This window comes from Anomaloglossus baeobatrachus, chromosome 4 (assembly GCF_048569485.1).
Source record: "Anomaloglossus baeobatrachus isolate aAnoBae1 chromosome 4, aAnoBae1.hap1, whole genome shotgun sequence".
Classification (NCBI taxonomy): Eukaryota; Metazoa; Chordata; class Amphibia; order Anura; family Aromobatidae; genus Anomaloglossus; species Anomaloglossus baeobatrachus.
This window is the reverse complement of record NC_134356.1, coordinates 616262009-616282385: the sequence shown is the minus strand read 5'-3', so window position 1 is coordinate 616282385 and position 20377 is coordinate 616262009. Positions and strand designations below refer to the sequence as shown.

Here is a 20377-nt window from a genome sequence, read left to right as displayed (position 1 = left end):
GGGGGCGTGCCTGCAGAAAGGGCGCGAAGAGAAGCCCCGCCCCCTTGTCCAAGAAAGGAGCGCGAAGAAGTGCCCGCCATGGAAGGCGGAAGAAGAAGATATGGCGACTAGAAAAGCTGGCCGGCTGGCAGAACAAGTCTAGATGTCAGACCAGCAGATAAAGAGAATGTACCTGATAGTAAACGGAGCGGTGCCGGCCGTGATGGGCTGGGCGCCAGTCTGGCGCCAGATGCTAGTGCAGCCTTCGGCTCCGCCTCCGAGAAGGGGAAGGGTGCAGCCGAGTGGCGTGGTCGAGCACCCGAGCAGTGTTCCAGCAAGCGTTCCCCAGGTCGGCAGCATGGCAGAGAGGCTGCAGAAGTGCGCACCAGGGACCGGGAAGATGGATCCGGAGTTGGACCTGCTCAGGGAGGAGATGAAAATCCTGGCCCGGAGGCTGAACAGCATGCAAACGGAGGTGGACCGGCGGAGAGAAAATCCGATGGTGCCGGAGAGCGTGGGCCACAGGATGGAGGGCGCCGAGCAGCGACCGGGTGAGCTATTTGAAACCCTGACCCGTCCGGACCCACTGCCCTACCAAGCGCCACCGCCCAGTCCCTCCACCGTCCCGCTAGCTTTCCCCGCCAGCCCCGCTGATGCCCAGTGGGGCACCGGAGGCCTGCCTGAAACCCCCGAAGACGGCGCCTGGGGAGGGGTGGACCCCGAGCAGTTAGTGGGCCCCCTACCGAGTCCCCCTGTAAGCCTCCTGGGAACAACATCCCCGGGAGTGAACTGGGACGCAGCGCCCATTGAGAGTGGGAGACTGCAGCAGCCACTGCGGCCCAAGGAGACTCCCCTGGCAAATGAGCTGACCTGCCAGAGATTGGTGGAGGAGTACCAGCGGGAGCGGGAGGCCCGGGAGAAGAAGCGGAGGGCCGAGGAGGCGTCCAACCTGGCCTCCAAGGATCAAATCCGAAAGGCCCTCAAGGGGTCACAGGGCCCAGTGAGACGGGGCCTAGTGATGGACTTCCGGCAGGAAGGAGGCTGGGGCTTCATCAGAGAGCCCGGATTGGGCAAAGATGTTTTTGTGGCCCGACGTGATATTGAGGAGCACCTGCCCACCCAGAGCGATATGCTAAGCCGGGTGACGCTGTGGAGTACACCCGGCTGATGGGGAGCCGGGGCTGGTACGCTCTGCATGTCCACATCCTGCGGGAAGAGGCGGCCCCAGAAGAACTGGAGTGGCGCCGCACTATGCCAGCGTGCAGAACCTCCCCTGTCAGCAGCAGCCGCAGCACTACCTCAAAGCAGGCCCAAGCCGCAGAACTGTGCAGCGGGCCTGCAACAGCCACGCAGGAGACACAGACCCGGATCTCTATGGCTTGTCTGATGCAAGGGGCCCTGCCAAAGCACGACCCCGAAGATCACAGCAGTCCCATACAAGCCAGCAGCCCTCTGCAAACAAGCAGTCCCCTGCAGAAATGCCGTGCTGTGCCTGCAAGCAGCCCCACTCCTACCTAGGCTGCAGCGCCCCGCAGTAGGTCAGTGACCAGCACCAGGGAGACCCAGACAATGATCTCATCGGCATACCTGTTGCTCGGGCAATGCCGGAGTGGGACCCCCACATCTATCCTCGTGAGTGAAAAGGAAAAGAAGATGCTGAACTGTACATAGCCCCTGTCTGCCCCTCATTCTTTGTGAAGATGTCCTTTTTGTGCTGCCCTAATGTTCTTTTTGAAGATGACACCCTTTCCTGCCTTACTGCCCCTTGTGCTTTTTGAAGAAGTCACCCCCCCTATGTGTATGTGTACCGGGCCACGGAACTGGAATGTGGTCCCCGGTGAAAGTAAATGTATGTGCCATGTGTTACAAGGCCACTGGACTTAGTGGCTGGTATGTTGTTTTTGTAACTTAAGAGAGTTGAACGAACTGCCAGGCTACTGGACTTGTTGTAGCCAACAATGTAAATAGTTGCACCAGTTGTGCCCCCTACCAGAATTATGGGGGAAGTGCCCAAACTGTGCAATAGACTGAAAGTGCACACTTAGATGTTTCTTTATAAGAAGTTTGCAACGTTTAAGTACTTGTGCCTCCCATAAAGGGAAGAAATGTTTAATTATTTTATTGTTATGCATAACAAAAATGTTTTTGCAGTTCTTCCACGTTTTGTTGTCTTTTCAGCCTGAGGACGTGCTGGGATTCGCTGTGGGGGAGTGTGGCGCCCCTGAGGCTTCCGTCGCCACAGGTCATTGCACCCCATCCAGCGGTGTGATGCCCATTCTGGGTGAGGAAGGGAGTGAACACCGGTCCCCTGGTAAATCTACACTACACCCATTGCTAGGAACACACTGGGACCAGGGATAGTGTCAGAAACCCTCCCATGCTGCATGCTGGGAGGGGCCGTAAGACCCATCCCTGCTCCTATAGGGTAGATCAGAGAAACTGGGGAGGTGGGAGGAGCCACATGAGAGCAGACACAGAAAGGAAAGTCTAGTGTGAGGAGATAGAGAGAGTGTGGGGAAGGAGGAGGAGGTCTGCAGGAGGCAGGCAAGGAGGAGAAGTGAAAGGAAAGAAAGCTCCAAGTCAGTCAGGAGCTGAAAAGAAGAAAGAGACGCTTCCTGGTGAAGATCCTGGGACTCAGAGGATCCAGGTGCCACCAAGCAGGGAACAGAAGGGGTCCCAGGGCCACGGGTAGCTGTAGAGCTGCGGTGGCCTGTTCCACAGGAACATCGGTGGAGGGATCAAGCTGCAACAGGGGACGGTCCCTAGAAACCGGAGGAGTGCAAAATCATCTCCAAACAGTAAAAACCAAGGCCCAGGGAAAGTTGTAAACTCCCCGGGCCACAGCACACAGCAGAACTTCTAGAAAAGGGGTAATCAGCCGAAAGGTGACACCCCAGCCTGGAGGCTGTTGTGGAGGCCAAGCCAGGTTTACCCTACAAAAGGCAAGGCTTAGGAAGACAGCGGAAGACAGAGACACTTAAGAGAAGGGCACCGGGTTTTGCTCCAAGAATCACCCAGAAACGGCGGAGGTCCCTGACAGTGGTCCCAGCAGTCCAAGGGTTCCTGCTGGCCTTGACAAGAATTGTGAGTAAAGAACTTGAACTGTACCCTTGGAGTGGTCTCTGTTATTTTAGCTGCTTAGACTTCCACTACACCATAGACTCTCACGAGCACCAACGGTGTGCCCCGGGGCATTGCTCCACCTGTGGGGAGCAGTACCATCATTGCTGCCATATCATCATCCCGGAGGCCTTACACAGCAGCGGCGGCTTAATAGCCGCATACCACAGGTGGCGTCACGAACACAAACTTTATTCACCCCCAACACTGCAGCCATATTTTATTGACACCCACCAGGGCCACGGAGTCGGGCCCCGCCACCACTGACGACCCCCGGACTAGTCCGGCCCGGCATCGGGTGTCCCATAGCCCTGGGGTGGGCGAGTCATATGTGTGGTGAGATGTGTGCTGAGGGTGGTATATGTGTACAAGCACGTGGTAGTGTGTGGCGCATTTTGTGTGTGTGTTCATATCCCCGAGTGTGGTGAGTATCCCATGTCGGGGCCCCACCTTAGTAACTGTACGGTATATACTCTTTGGCGCCATCACTCTCATTCTTTAAGTCCCCCTTGTTCACATCTGGCAACTGTCAATTTGCCCCCAACACTTTTCGTTTCACGTTTTCCCCATTATGTAGATAGGGGCAAAATTGATTGGTAAATTGGAACGCGTGGGGTTAAAATTTCGCCTCACAACATAGCACACACACACACACACACACACACATACACACATTCAGCTTTATATATTAGATATATATATCTAATATATAAAGCTGAATGTGTGTGTGTATGTGTGTGTGTGTGTGTGTATGTCCGGGATTGGCACCGTCGCAGCTACAGCCGCAAAATTTTGCACAGCGCAGAATGCGCAGCCACGCCCTTATATGGAATGTTGGCGTGTCACAATGCAGCCAGGGAAAGAGACAGACACAGACAGGGAAAGAGGCAGACACAGACAGGGTAAGAAACAGACATAGACAGGGTAAGAGACAGACAAAAAGAGACAGACACAGACAAAGAGACAGACTGACAGGGAAAGAGACAGACACAGACAGGGAAAGAGACAGACACAGACAGGGTAAGAAACAGGCATAGACAGGCAAGAGACAGACACAAAGAGACAGACACAGACAAAGAGACAGACAAAGAAACAGGACTGACAGGGAAAGAGAGGGAAAGTGACAGACAGGGAAAGTGACAGACAGGGAAAATGACTGACAGGGAAAGTGACAGAGATAGGTAGACAGGGAAGAGATAGATAGACAGACAGGGAAAGAAATAGATAGACAGACAGGGAAAGAGATTGAGACAGACGGAGAAAGAGACAGACAGAGAAAGAGATAGAGATAGAGACAGAGAGATATATACAGAAGGGGAGACAGACAGAGAATGGGAGAGAAACAGAGAGACAGTTACTATCCCGGGCAGCGCCGGGTGCTATGTTGTGAGGCGAAATTTTAACCCCACGCGTTCCAATTTACCAATCAATTTTGCCCCTATCTACATAATGGGGAAAACGTGAAACGAAAAGTGTTGGGGGCAAAGTGACAGCTGCCAGATGTGAACAAGGGGGACTTAAAGAATGAGAGCGATGGCGCCAAAGAGTATATACCGTACAGTTGCTAAGGTGGGGCCCCGACATGGGATACTCACCACACTCGGGGATATGAACACACACACAAAATGCGCCACACACTACCACGTGCTTGAACACATATACCACCCTCAGCACACATCTCACCACACATACGCCAACCTCACCACATAATCGCCCTAAACACACACAAGTCTGGTATTATCCTTCACAAATAAAAATCTGATTAATAAGCAGCCAAACTACAAGAATAACAAATGTACCACATAGGAAATACGGCAGCTGTCAGTCACATGACCTGTCTATATGTGTATGTGTGAGCTAATATATACTGTCAGGGGGAGGGCTTTCTGTAGCCTGGAGATTTATCAGGCTGCCAATAGCAACCAATCACAGCGTAGCTTCTATTTTGCTACAGTTAATTAATCTGAGCTCTGATTGGTTAATATAGGCAACAATTTAATAATTACATTTCTGTCTATTTGTTTTGTGGTTTTTGTGTGCAGAATACATTTTTGTTAATACATTCTATTTTGTTAACAGCAGTTATTAACCTGGGCGAAGCCAGGTAGTACAGCTAGTATAAATATATAGATAGATTATTATAGAAAGTTTTCACCCCCTTGGCTTTTTACCTATTTTGTTACATTACAACCTGTGTTTAAATATTTTTGTAATCTGATTTGTGTGTGATGCATCAGCACTATGTAGTCTAAGTTGGGGAAATGAAGTGCGAAAAATACAGGCAAAAATTAAATTTATGGGATAAAAAAAAAAAATTGCCATGTGCATATGTATTCACCCCTTTTGCTATGCAGCGCCTAAAAGTTTGTGGCGTGATCAATTACCTTCATAAGTCATATGCTTAGTGAAAGGAAGTCCACCTGTGTACAATCTAAGTGTCCTGGGGGCTGTCACTATATACACACCGTTTCTGAAAGGCCACAGAGGCTGCAACACCATTAAGCAAGAGGCCCTACTAACCAAACACCAGGAAGACCAAGGAGATCTCCAAACAAGTCAAAGACAAAGTTGTTGAGACGTACAAGTCAAGGTTAGGTTATAAAAAATATCCCAACCACTGCTGATCCCCCGGACACCATCAAATCCATTATCATCAAATGGTAAAAACATGGTACCACAACAAACCTGCCAAGAGAGGATCACCCACCAAAACTCTCAGCCTGGGAAAGGAGGGCATTAATCAGAGAGTCAGCACATAGACCAAAGGTAACACTGAAGAATTTGCAGAGCCTGAAGTATCTGTCCATATGACTACAATAAGCCCCACACTCCATAGTGCTGGCGTTTATGGAAGAGTGCCCAGAAAAAAAGCCTTTACGTACAGCCAAAAATTGTAAGGCTCGTTTTGAGTTTGCCAAAAGAAATGTGGGAGACTCCCCAGATGTATAGAGGAAGGTGCTGAGGTCAGATGAGACCAAAATTGAACTGTTTGGCCACCAAGTTGAACACTATATCTGGCGCCAAACCAACACAGGTCATCACCCCAAAAACACCATCCCAACAGTGAAACATGGTGGTAGCAGCATCATGCTGTGGGGATGTTTTTCGGCAGCAGGAACAAGGAAAATGATCCGAGTCAAGAGGAAGATGGAGGTGTGAAATACAGGGATATTCTTGAACAAAACCACCTGTTTCAATGTATTTGGCTTGTGCATTGTTAAGTTATCTTAATCATTTTTAGTCAGGTAACCTTCTTTGACAAGTTATTAAGATGATATGTTGTGAGTCATGATAACCTTTACTGTGTCATATTATGCCGTCCCGGCTCAGACCGGATCCGGGATGGTCGGATCCGGGATGGTCGTGGCTCAAGGGGTCCGGACCCGGGCTCGGCTAACACTCCGATCCTTGAAAGGGGATATTTACAGGGGAGAAGTTCGTGACGCCACCTGCGGTTTGTGGTAATGGGAGTACCACCACTGCTGGAAGGAGTACTGGGGCAGATGTTGTGGGGCAGCAAGGTGTCAGTCCCTCTGCAGGTAGGGAAAGCCCCGGCCTTTGGGGTATTGGTGAACAATTGGGAGCGGAGGGTGCAGGGGACCAGGGTACTCACTGTGGTGCTGGATGAGGATTATAAAGTAGACACTCACACTGAAGATAAACCAAAGTCTCTGTGCATCACAGTCGCTACAGGGAGCCCGTCCAGGTGTCCGCTCCCACCGGTGACACTTGGTAATCCGGACCCTGCCTCCGTGCACAATTTTTGTTGTCCGTTGTGGACCCTTGGCATGAAGTTGTTGTGGCCCCGCTACCTGTGTGTAGGGCAGCTGTGCTCTTGATGGCTGGCACTTGGGATTTCAGTTGGGCTGCTTTATATGGAGAACCGTATCCCCCGCGTTGTGCTGATGCCTTCAATCTCTGAGCTCTTAGGGAAGTTCATAAAGATACTCTCCCTCCCAGGTTAATTATCAGGACGTTGAATCGGCTCCTGACCTAGGGTCCTGTACCCCGTCGTGCTTGGTAGTGGTCCGTTTATTGGCTCGCTTAGGTCGACAGTCCTCCAACACTAAGTCAGTCGCACCCTTTCCCAATGTCACTGCTACCGGTCCCCGACTCCTGTGGTCCCGGACCACCGTCTGTGACCCAACCTTGGTCTCGCTCCCCGGGAGCTACTACTCCCAGCTCCTCACTCTTTGAGGGTTCTCACTGCTCTGCTCTCTACTTCTTCCCTCCCACCAGTCTGCCTGACCCCTAGGTGGGTGGTCCTACTCTAGCTTGACCATCCCACTGGTGTGTCTGACAGGTTTGATGTGAGGTGTGGTTGGGAATTGTAGTGCTGATGGTGTGACACTGATTATTGGGAACCTGGAACCATCGTGGTTGGGTCCTGCATCCTGGGGGGACAGGATGGAGTTCCCTGTAGCACCCTGATATAGTCAGTGGCGCAACAATATAATATATATTCTAAAATTGAAAACACAATTTAAAGGAGTTGCCTCTGTAAAGGAGTTGCCCCTGTTCCATACTTACAACAATTAAAACTCAAAATTTGGGACACTTTAAGGCCTCTTTCACACGTCCGTGAAAATCACGCATGTTTTTCACGGACGTGTCAAAGGTGCGTATTGCCCTCGGTGAGCCGTGTGTATGGCACACGTGTGTTCTCCGTGTGTTATCTGTGATAACACACGGAGAACGGGAACTTTCTAGTCACCTGTCCCTGGCTTCGCTGTCCGTGGTGCTGATCTTCAGTCTCTGGTCCTGCCGACTCCCCGCTGCTGCGTCCGGCCGCAGTGAAGTGACTATTCAATGAGCATAATGAGCGGCGGTCAGAAGCAAGTGACAGCAGCGGCAGAGACAGGAGGGCTGGAGAAAGTGAGTAAAGTTTTGTTTTTTTTTATCGCAGACACGTGTTTTCTCCAGTGCGTGTCACACGGAACACCTCCGTGTGGTCCATTTGTGTTGCGTGTGACCCGTTTGCGTTCCGTGTGACACCCGTGATGCCGGAGAGAAAATGGACATGTCTACGTGTGGAGCACACGGGCACACGTATGCTCCACACGTACACACGGTCCATGGCAGAATATGCACGTGAGCGCAGACCCATTGATTTTAATAGGTCTATGTGTGTATGTGTCTCCGGTACGTGAGAAAACTGACCAAACACGTACCGGAGACACGGACGTGTGAAAGAGGCCTAAGGGATTTTATGACCTTAAAGGGAATCCGTCAGCAGGTTTTTGCTATGTAATCTGAGGACCGCATGATGTAAGGGATTAAAACACTGATTTCACCAATGTGTCAATTAGGGTTAAAACACTGAATTCAGTGATGTGTCACTTATTATGCTGTGTGCTTTTTTTTTTTTTTTTTTTTTTACCTACCATGAAGAATTTATCACCAGGTGATTATCAAAGCTTGGACTCCCTCCTCTGATAAGCAGCTCACTTTCAATAAATAATGTACACAGAGAGTTGTGGTGTGGGTGAGGTTGGATTTCTGAGCTCTGCCACATTTAAGAAATCTGAATTTGTCACAACTGTTGCATGCAGTAATCAAAGTGATGCATCATTGGATTCAGGATCTCTTTTTCTAAATTATGCTGCTCTCAGATGAGATAGCAAAAACCTGGTGACAGATTTTTTTAGAAAGAACTTTCCCTGAGCAGTGATGACTTGAAAAACAAAAAAAAGCTATTCTCATCTGCTGCCATTCCCCTGGATCCAGCACAGGCTACTCTAATAGTCTGCTCCAGAAATGGAAGCCATAACATCACCTTTTTTGTCCGTGAAATAACTCTTGATTCATTGGATGTTTCTCTGACAACTACTTTGAGCCCTGTCCCAGGACGTCAGTGAAAGCCTGAAAACAACTAGGAAAAGCAATGAAACACCCACATTTAAGCATGGTTTTACTACGTGGGATTGTCTCAGCAAAATTGTGACTGGCCCCAGTAACACAGGTGAAGTGTTCCTTATGGACTGTTTTTGTGAGCAATTACCGCCATTTTATTATCTGTGACAAAGTAACCGCGCCATCACTCTGGTGAAAACGCGTGAAAAAGACACTCCGCTCCCTGGGAGTGTGCAACATGTAAAACCGAAACTAACTGCAGGAGGCCGGAAGAGCCTGCTGCAGAATGCTCCCTGGTGTGCTAGGGGGACGGCAGCTCTGGATCATCAGCCAAGTAAACCAGAGAGAGGCGAGATGTCTGCCCCAAGGGACAGGAGACCAGATCGGTCCGGCAGCGGGACCGCTGCCTAGCTAGAGGGAGAAGTGAAGCGGCTGTGCATACGGATGCAGGAGCAGCTCATCGAGCAAGTCATGGACTGGCGTGCAGAGATGCAGGGGATGGTGGCGATCATGCGAGCCCAGGAGGACTGGGCCTTGCACGAGGAGCAGCGCCAGGAGCAGGTAGGAACCGAAACCTCCCTGGCCCCACTAGTCACTAGTCTCTTCGGCCGCGGAACCCGTGCCATCCCCGGCCGCTGACCCGGCGGCACCACCAGCTCCTTCCCCAGCTACGGACCAGGCTGCACCGCCTCCGTCCACGGTCAGATCAGACCCGGCCGCATCCCTTTCTCCGGAGGAGAAGGACCAAGTGTCCCGCCTATCCCGGCCAGACCAGACCTGACTGTATCCCCTTCTCTGGAGGAGAAGGACCAAGATGTTCCGTCATCAGCAGGTCAACCAGACCATGCCGTGTCACCAGATGGAAGAACCGACAACCGACAGAGGAGTTGCCGGTGACCAGGCTGAATGCGTGCCCGCTGATGGGAACCCGGAAGCGGACTGTTCGGGTCCGGTAGGCCCGATGTCCAAATTAGCATGGATCCCACGTTCAGAGGGAAGCGGTTTCCGTGTTGTGATTGCAGGATACACGTTGCCTGAAATCTGGGTGCCAGAGCAAGAGGAAGAGCCTAACCTGATGAGGGACCTGTTTCTGACTCTGTCGTTGTCCCATTACCGACATGGCGTCGGTGCAACAAACCATGGCACTCTGTTTGTGTGTGCCCGGGGGATGGCCAGAACCTCGGAACTGTGACTGGTTCCCAGATACAACCTTACATGCCGGCAGAGATCGCTGTGGAGATACCAACCCCCGCACCTGCAACAGCAGCAGTTCCCCAGCTCCCACCAAGAGGCAGTTGAGGTGTGCGAGACCAGTGCACCCAGACCCTGAGTGCTGATCCCAGGAGGCCAGATGACCCAGATGGCTCCGCACCTGCACTGTGGTAGCTGAATCAGGCTACCCAATTTTGTTGTTCTGTTTAATAATGTTTGCATAATACTGCACAGTTTTGATATAAATATGGACCACTGGTCATTGGACTGGGAATGACCCGAACTCTTGCAGTGTAAATAGTTGCACCAGTTGTGCCAATACCAGAGTACAACCTGCTATGAGAACCCTCATCAACACCATCAACAGGAGAGGAAAAGGTCGCAGGAAGGGTCTACAGTAGAGTCGTCCGAGACTCGGTCACAATCGAAACCGGTGACCTTCCTCCTAGAGGTTTGGGGATCAGGACCTTTGAGTGATGGTTGATGGAAGGGGTACTCCAGTTTGCAACGGTTAAAGCAATGCCTCCCCTGTGTGGGAAGAATGTTAATAATTTTAATGTTTAAAAAAATAAATAAATGTTAACCTGTGTTAATCTTTTGCAGCCCGAGGACGGGCATTGTTTAACCAAGGGGGAATGTAGCGCCCCTGAACCTTTCAGGGCACTACTAGGTACTGCATCCTGCCAAAGATGCAGGGCCTACCCTCAGGGACCTGGAAGACCAGTGGCGGTACCACCAACACACATAATATCCCCAGTTCCCACTCCCAATCAGGGGTGGCTGACTAGTCCGGGACCCAATGGATGGCCACCCAGAGGTGGAGCAAGTCCAGTCCACTAGACGACAACCCGGGGGGGGAGACAGGCGGTAGTGAGTCCGGTAGTGACAGTCGAAGGGGACGGACATGTCTCCAGACGTGGTCGTGTAGCAGTGACCTAGGTGGCATAGGAGAGGCGTTGTCAGTGAGGGTACAGCCAGGTACCCCTGGAACCAGAGCACCGATGGGGAACAGGGCCCTAGGTCAGGCGAAAGCTTCAGGCTACCTGACAAATACCTGCACAGTGAGGGGACCTTCACAGACCTCATTGACCCAAGAATCCGGGGGCACCTGCAGTAAAGATTGAGCCAGGAACCAGAACAGAACACCAACTCTACAGGGTTTGTGTCGCGGGCGGAGGAGAGGACGCTGCGCTCTCCCACTGCTCGGGTCCGGCCGCTGCTGTTGCTGCGGCTGCCGCTGCTGCTCGGTGGTGGCTCGAGCGGTGGGCCGGATCCCGGGGACTCGAGCGGCGCTCCTCGCCCGTGAGTGAAAAGGGGATTTTGATTGTGGGGGTTTTGATTATTGTCCGTGATGCCACCCACGGTTGTGGTGATATTGGTGACACCACCGCTGCTCTGGACGGGGATCCCGGGAGCGGTGACAGGGAGCAGCTTTGTTGTTAGTTCTCCCCTCCGTGTGTAGGGGGTTGGTTGTCCCGGGGCCCGGTGATGGGGTAGGGATGAATGGCAGGCGGGTTACGGGGCCTGGTGAGGTGCAGAGTCGCGGGGGGGGGCAACGCTGTGCCGCACGGCACGGTGGTACTCACTCAGCCAATGATGAGGACACAGTTCTCGGTAAAACACACGGCTGGATGGACGGGTCCCACAGACGGCTGCGGTGTTGTTTCTCCCGGCAGGTTGGTGATGACTGCCTTTCCCTGCACCTAGATACGGTAGATGGTTCCAATGGGTTCCCACCGATAACCCGCTCCCCAGCTTGGATATGAGCCGGAGGAGCCCCTTTTGCCCGCAGGCTCTGGCCCTGGGAAACGGTTGCCTTGGTGGTGTCTCCCTCACTTGGTTGGACTGTTGCAGTCGCGGGCGGGGAGGAGGGTGTCAGCACACTACGCTCACCCCCTCTGCTCGGGTCCGGCGGCTGCTGCTCAGTGGTGGCTCGAGCGGTGGGCCGGATCCCGGGGGTTCTCGAGCGACACTCCTCGCCCGTGAGTGAAAGGGGGTTGTTGGGTGTGGGAATTGTTTATTGTCCGTGACGCCACCCACGGTTGTGGTGATTTCACCACCGCTGCTCTATAGGCCCGGGGACGATGGTGTGTAGCAGCGAGATGTTGCGTTGCCCCTCCGTGGGTAGGGGTTGGTGATCCCGGGGCCCGGTGATGGTGAGGGAGGCGCAGGGCCTGGTGGGCGCAGGGACGCGGGGGCAGCGCTGTGCCTTGCGGCACTGTGGTACTCACTCAGCCTGAGACGTTGACACAGTTTTACGGTAAACCACACGGCTGGAAAGACGGTTCCCACAGACGGCTGCACTTGCTCTCCCAGTAGGTAACGGTGATGTCCCTCTGACCTGCACCTGATGTTTCTAAGTTGGTAGCGATGGGTTCCCACCGGTAACCCGCTCCCCGGCTTCAAGCTGGACCGGGGGAGCTCTACTTTGCCCGCAGACGCTGGCCCTGAGGAACTGGTGCCTTGGCGGTGTTCCTCCTTAATGGTCGGACTGTTGCCTTCAATCGGGACAAGGTTGTTGGGGGATCGACGTCCGCTTCACTGACGGATTCGGCAAATTATGGCGACTCCTAGCCTTGCCGGGGTCCGAGAGGCCCCTGCCCTGGTGCTGACTGTCCTTTGCACGCTGCTCCAGACCGTCGGGTCACTACCCGTCCGCGGTCCTTCCAGGAACTCCCGAACAGTCACCCCTCTGGACAGTCACCGTCGTTGCTGACCTTGCTGACCCGTCCTGCACACAGCTGGACCACTTCAGGCTTTTCACTCTCTTTCTTTCCTGTCACCACTCTTGCTTTCCTCCTTTACTTCCTTCTACTTTCACTTCCTTAACTCAACTTCACTGTTTACTCAAACTCTTCCCTGAGCTGACTGCACTTGAGCCCTGCCTGGGCTACTCTTCTGCTGTTTACTCAAGCTCTCCCTGAGCTATTCTGCCTGGTTCTTCCCGCCTCCAGAGCTGTGAACTCCTCGGTGGGCGGAGCCAACCGCCTGGCCCACCCTCTGGTGTGAACATCAGCCTCTGGAGGAAGGCAACAAGGATTTCTGGTTAGCTTTGGTGTTCCTAACTGGGATGTAGGGTGTGGTGGTGTGATGACCTGTGACCCCTGGCTTGCCCAGGGCGTCACATTGCCTTCTGTCGGGACTTGGCTGTTGGGAAACCCAGGAGGTTCCCTTCACTAACGAATTTGGCAAATTCACGGCGACTCCTAGCCTTGCCGGGGTCCGTAAGCCCCTGCCAGATGGTGCTGGCTTCTCTTCGCGTACCGGTCCGGTACCGCCGGGCCACCGCCCGTCCACGGTCCTTACGGTAGACTCCAATCAGCCACTCCTGCAGACGGTCACCACAGTCTGCCAACCTTGCTGATCTGTCCGGGCCACACACCCGGACCAACTTCAGGCTGCTTAGCTGTCACTTTTCTCCTCTCTCACTACTTTCCCTCCTTCCACTTTCACTACCAAGACTGGTCTGCCTGGTTTTCCCGCCTCCAGGACTGTGAACTCCTCGGTGGGCGGGGCCAACCGCCTGGCCCACCCCCTGGTGTGAACATCAGCCCCTGGAGGAAGGCAACAAGGGTTTTGTGTTCTGACTTCGGTGTGCCTGCTGGGAGTGTGGGGTGTGTTGGTGTTGTTCTCTGTGGCCCCTGGCTTGTCCAGGGCGCCACATTTGCACTGCCCGCCGTACGGACGAGAGACTGCCGACAGACAGTAAGAGACCCACAAATGCTCCAAGCTACGGGGTTCCACCAACCAGTGAGATGTTCCGGGGAAAGAAGCCACCAGGTTACCACACCGGCACTGGGACAAAAGGGACCAGGGGTCTGAACCAGCCGTCCTTAGTGCCACAGCTCAACACCACTGTGAGTAAAAACAGAAATTGCACTGTATCCCCATCATGTTGTCTCCCTTCTTTCTGAGTCGGATCCCACCATTCACTCCCTGGGGCTTGGCCCTACTTGCGGAGGGCCTACCATCCAGGCTGCCATCACCATCAGCCCCAGTGGTAACAGAATGTGCAGCGGTGGTTCCATCACCATAACTGCAACCTGCAAGCGATGTCACGATATAAACTCCTTCATCTCCCCTGTATATAATTCCCCTTTAAAAAGTGACCCCAGGGTCACGGAACCGGGCATCGGCCATTACACAACCGTGACACAGCATCCCCGTACATATACGGCCCAGGACCAAGTACCCCATAGCTCTGAGGCGTCCTATACATATATATATATATGTATCTATATCTATCTATCTATCTATATATATATAGTAAACAGACCAAATGTAGAAGTACAGTACTAAGTTTCACCACCAGTGGGCAGGAGCGCACCACTGACGCTCACTGATCATTGTAAGGAAGCTATAGGGACAGTACATGACATTATGACATAATTCACTGTTCGGTGATTACTGCACTCTATGATCGTACAATTCAGTTATTGATGATTTACATGATACTATCTGGTATTATATCTTTTCTCTAGATGCCAGAGCTGGACATACAGCACCTCAAGGGGCACAGACAGTTCCGCTTGGCCCGTGTCATCCTCAGTCATATAGTCATGGGCTATGTATGGCAGGACGGCGAGACTGGAGGAGTTAAGGTGAGAACGGTAATAAGAAAGATCCTGTTTACTGGACTGTAAATTGAAGTTTTGTTAAAGGGGTGTGACCCCCATCTGTCGATGTGCCATAAATGCTCCAGATGAGACACCCCTTTAACTTCATTGCCAGGGTAAGGTCCCATATAGTGCGAGACACAGGGTCTTTTGTCCTGTCGTCCTATTATTATTTATGTAACACAAGCCTTTTGGGGGTTAAATTTTAGCCTGTCTGATTGTTTTTTTCAGGGATATCTGGCATCTTCCTTATCAAAAAACATAGCCAGGCTTTGCTTCACCCTTGGCAAAGATTTGTTTTCTCAGAAGGAATTCCAGCAAAACAGATTACAGCAAAACCTCAACTTTTAATTCCTGTTTATTTAAATACAAGACAAAAACGTTTGGGATCTTCTGGATATTTATTGCCCAGGCGAGGCAAAGTGGCTCATAGGTGTATGACCCGTGGCTCCCAGAGCCTGGTGCACATACTTGCCAGCCCTGTCCACAGCGACATCCCTGGATTATTTGCCTATTAGAAAATGTGCCGAATTGCCCAACACAAGTGATCTGTCTTTGGTGTGGTATGGCTGACATAAAGGCAGGTGGATAGGCCATGTGTCCAGTGGTGTAACTAGAGTCCGATGGGCCCGCTGCAAAGTTTGAGCCTGCCCCCTCTCTTACATGTTGGTCAGATGTATGGGCAGTTGTAATGTTCTAAATCCTATAAAGACATATGAGTTGCCCCTTCCCCTTCATTGTGTAGTACTGACCTCCATCCTGTCCCCAATCCTGGGCCACTTCCTGGTAAATATGTTCCTCATCCTGATGTATGACCTCATCATGGATATAGCCTGGAATATATAGCCCCATCCTGGTATATCTGGCCCCATCTTGGTATATATGGCTCCATTATGGCACCATCCTGGTATATATGTCACCTTCGTGGTCCATCTTGGTATATATGTCCTTATCATGGCTATATCCTGGTATATGTCCCCATCCTGGCCACATCTGCTGTATGACCCCATCATGCCTATATCCTGGTATATCTGTCCCCATCATGGTCAATCCTAGTATATATCCACATCTTGGCCCCATCCTAGTATAAGTCCGCATCCTGACCCCATCCTGGTATATATGTCGCCATCATGGCCCCATCCTGGCATATATGTCCCCATTTTGGTATATGTGTCCCCATTATGGCCCCATCCTGGTATAGATGTCCCCATAATGGCCACATCCTAGTATAGATGTCCCCATAATGGCCCCATCCTGGTATACATGTCCCCATAAAGGCCTCATCCTGGGATACCTGTCCTCATAATGGCCCCATCCTGGTATATATGTCCTTATAATGGCCCCTTCCTGGTATATAGGTCACCATAATGGCCAAATCCTGATCTATATGTCTCCATCATGGCCCAATCCTGGTATTCACTTTGCCAAAATGGCCCCATCCTGGTATATATGTCCCCATAATGGCCGCATCCTAGTATATATTTACCTATCTGGGTATATGTGTTCCCATCATGGCCCCATCCTGGTAAAGATCTCCCCATAATATCAACATCCTGATATATATGTGCCCATAATGGCCCCATGCATGTGGCTATGAAGACAAGTACAATAGGAGTCTGTGATGTAACTAATTACACTGTAGGTATAGGCATTCTTAGAGTATTAGTCACAGGCAAATTACCTCTGTGATGATGGGGAAACCTTTATCTCTTGGAGATTCTTGAGGAGAGGCCATTCTCTAAACATAGATTGAGCAATATTAACCTATGGACTTCGGTACAGGATTATATTTCTGCAACTTTACTCCATAACGAACTGTTATATAAAAGTTTTGGATTGCAAATGGTTATTGTTACATCTAGGAAACCAAGTTAAAGGGAAGCTGTCGTCTGATTCCTATTGCCCAAACTGAAGGCAGCATGAATCCGAGCCTGGATTACCGTTTGCAGTTTTTCAGAGAAAAATTACTGTAGACTTCAGAAATAATGTCCAACTAGTCTCCTCTCTGGCTATAGTCTTTAGCCGGTTCTTCCCAACACCGCTGCAGGTAGTTGACAGGGCTATCATTTGTGTGGACATAGAGAACTGTCAATCACCTGGAGCCGCACTGTGAAGAGCTGGCAAGGGGACTGTACCAGACAAGTCTCTTCTCTGGTTCCTGGCTGGACCTTCAAAGTATATTTCCTCTGAAATGTCAGTGTATTCATGAGAAATATATATATCTGTGTAATGAGAAGATAACACTGGCGCTCTTTCTAAATAGAGAATATGTACATTAAAGTTCATAAATGGTGCCGGACTAGTCTCATCTCTGGCTAAAGTCCCTGGCTGACTCTTCCTGGCATGGCTGCAGGTGATTGACAAATCCATCCTTGGTGTGTGTATATAGAGAATTGTCCATCACCTGGAGCGCCGCTGGGAAGAGCCGGCCAGGGGACTGTCCCGGACAAGTCTCCTCTCTATCCCCGGTGTGTAAATAAAGAACTGTCAATCACCTGGAGTGGCGCTTGGAAGAGCCGGCCGGTGACTGTATCTTACAGGGGATCTACCGGACAAGTCTCCTCTCTATCCCCAATGTGTAAATAGAGAACTGTCAATCACCAATAGCGGCACTGGGAAGAGCCGACCAGGAAACTATACTGGATAAGTGTTCTCTCTATCCCCGGTGTGTACATAGAGAACTGTCAATCACCTGGAGTGGCGCTTGGAAGAGCCAGCCAGTGTACTGTGCCGGACAGGGGACTGTACTGGAAAAGTCTCCTCTCTACACCTGATGTGTAAATAGAGAACTTTCAAACACCTAGAGCGGCACTGGGAAGAGTCGGCGAGAAGACTGTACCGGACAGGGGACTGTGCCAGACAAGTCTCCTCTCTATCTGTGGTTCCTTGCTGGACCTTCAAAGTATATTTCCTCTGAAATGCCAGAGCGTTCAAGAGAAATATATATCTGTGTAATGAGAGGATAACACTGGCTTGCCCTGGTGTGTATATATAGAGAACAGTCAAACACATGGAGCGGCGCAGGAAAGAGCTGACCAGGGGACTGTGCCAATCAGGGGACTGTACAGGACTAGTCTCCTCTCTATCCCTAGTGTGTACATAGAGAACTGTCAATCACCTGGAGCGCGCTGGGAAGAGCCGGTCAGGGGACTGTACCAGACAAGTCTCCTCTCTATCTGTGGTTCCAGGCTGGACCTTCAAAGTATATTTCCTCTGAAATGCCAGCGCGTTCAAGAGAAATATATACAGTATCTGTATTAGAAGATAACAATGGCGCTCCTACTACAGATATGTATCTGAAAACAATGGACACTCAGCTGCTGGTGAAGAGCTGGTTCTGTGTGTTACCAGTCAAGAAAATAAAAAAAATAGAGGCGAAATCTTCTGCACTAACAGCAATGTTGATATAAATACTAATGCCACAACAAGAATTTTATATACAGTACTAGAAGGTGGCCTGATTCTACGCATCGGGTATTCTAGAATTTACGTATTGTGTAGTTCATGTATGATTTTTGTTATATATATATATATATATATATATATATATATATATAGATGTTGTTGTGTGTAGTTACCAAGTGTTTGTGTAGGGCGCTGTACATGTTCTGGGTGTTGTCTGGGTGTGGCAGGGGGTGAGAGCGGTGTTGTATGTGTGTTGCGTGTGTTGCGTTGTTTGTGGAGCGCTGTGTGTCTGTAGCGTTGTGTGTGTGTGTGTTGCGCGGTTTGTGTGTGTGTGGTGTGTTTTGGGGGAGGTATGTTTTGTGCAGTGTGTGTGTTGTGCGGTATGTGCGTATATTTGTGTGTGCCGTGGTGTTTGTGTGTTGGGTGTTGTGTGTGTGCAGCGTTGTCTGTGTGTGTGGGTGTCTGTGTAGGGCAGTTGTTTGTGGTTCCCAGTGTGTGTGTGTGGTGTGTTGTGCAGTGCGCGTGTGTGTGTGTTTGTGTTGGGGGGAGGTGTGCACTTCCCATCGTGCTCCATCCCCCATGCAGCGCACTCCCCATCGTGCTCCATCCCCCATGCAGCGCACTCCCCATCGTGCTCCATCCCCTATGCTGCGCACCCCCATCATGCTCCATCTCCCATGCTGCGCACTCCCAAACGTGCTCCATCCGCCGTGCTGCGCACTCCCAAACGTGCTCCATCCACCATGCTGCGCACTCCTAAACGTGCTCCATCCGCCATGCTGCGCACTCCCAAACGTGCTCCATCCGCCATACTCCACACTCCCCATCGTGCTCCATCCCCCATGCAGCGCACTCCCAAACGTGATCCATCCGCCGTGCTGCGCACTCCCAAACGTGCTCCATCCACCATGCTGCGCACTCCCAAACGTGCTCCATCCGCCATGCTGCGCACTCCCAAACGTGCTCCATCCGCCATACTCCGCACTCCCCATCGTGCTCCATCCCCCATGCAGCGCACTCCCCATCGTGCTCCATCCCCTATGCTGCGCACCCCCCATCGTGCTCCATCTCCCATGCTGCGCACTCCCAAACGTGCTCCATCCGCCATGCTGCGCACTCCCAAACGTGCTCCATCCGCCATGCTGCGCACTCCCAAACATGGTCCATCCGCCATGCTGCGCACTCCCAAACGTGCTCCATCCGCCATACTCCGCACTCCCCATCGTGCTGCATCCCCCATGCTGCGCACTCTCAAACGTGATCCATCCGCCATGCTGCGCACTCCCAAACGTGCTCCATCCGCCATGCTGCGCACTCCCAAACGTGCTCCATCCGCCATGCTGCGCACTCCCAAACGTGCTCCATCCGCCATGCTGCGCACTCCCAAACGTGCTCCATCCGCCATGCTGCGCACTCCCAAACGTGCTCCATCCGCCATGCTGCGCACTCCCAAACGTGATCCATCCGCCATGCTGCGCACTCCCAAACGTGCTCCATCCGCCATGCTGCGCACTCCCAAACGTGCTCCATCCGCCATGCTGCGCACTCCCAAACGTGCTCCATCCGCCATGCTGCGCACTCCCAAACGTGCTCCATCCGCCATGCTGCGCACTCCCAAACGTGCTCCATCCGCCATGCTGCGCACTCCCAAACGTGCTCCATCCGCCATGCTGCGCACTCCCAAACGTGCTCCATCCGCCATGCTGCGCACTCCCAAACGTGCTCCATCCGCCATGCTGCGCACCCCCAAACGTGCTCCATCCGCCATGCTGTGCACTCCCAAACGTGCTCCATCCCCCATGCTGCGCACCCCCATCGTGCTCCATCCCCCATGCTGCACCAGCATCAGCCTCTCTCCTCCCAGCATCAGCCTCTCTGCCTGCAGCATCAGCCTCTCTGCCCGCAGCATCAGCCTCTCTCCTCCCAGCCTACCCCAGCCTCAGCCTCCCCCAGCATCAGCCTCTCTTCTCTCAGCCTCCCCCTCCCAGCCTTCCCCAGGATCAGCCTCTCTCCTCCCAGCCTCCTCCAGCACGCCGTGCTCCTCTGCCGACACTCACAGACCCGATCGCATACACTCACACACACCCGATCGCATACACTTACACACACCCGATCGCATACACTCACGCACACACACATTGGCGATATTGCACATACGCGCTCACACTCACAACATCCGGAGATACCACATG

General features: G+C 52.1%; 1 protein-coding gene across 3 annotated transcripts in view; it reads left to right on the top strand.

Moving 5' to 3' along the window:
• The window catches only part of IDO2 (indoleamine 2,3-dioxygenase 2), a 125537-nt gene that overhangs the window by 39198 nt on the left and 65962 nt on the right, over window positions 1–20377 (top strand). For all 3 annotated transcript variants that reach the window (XM_075342948.1, XM_075342949.1, XM_075342950.1), the window contains exon 3: window positions 14646–14765. In XM_075342948.1, coding sequence (XP_075199063.1) covers window positions 14646–14765 — 120 coding nt within the window. The remainder of the gene's footprint in view (window positions 1–14645; window positions 14766–20377) is intronic.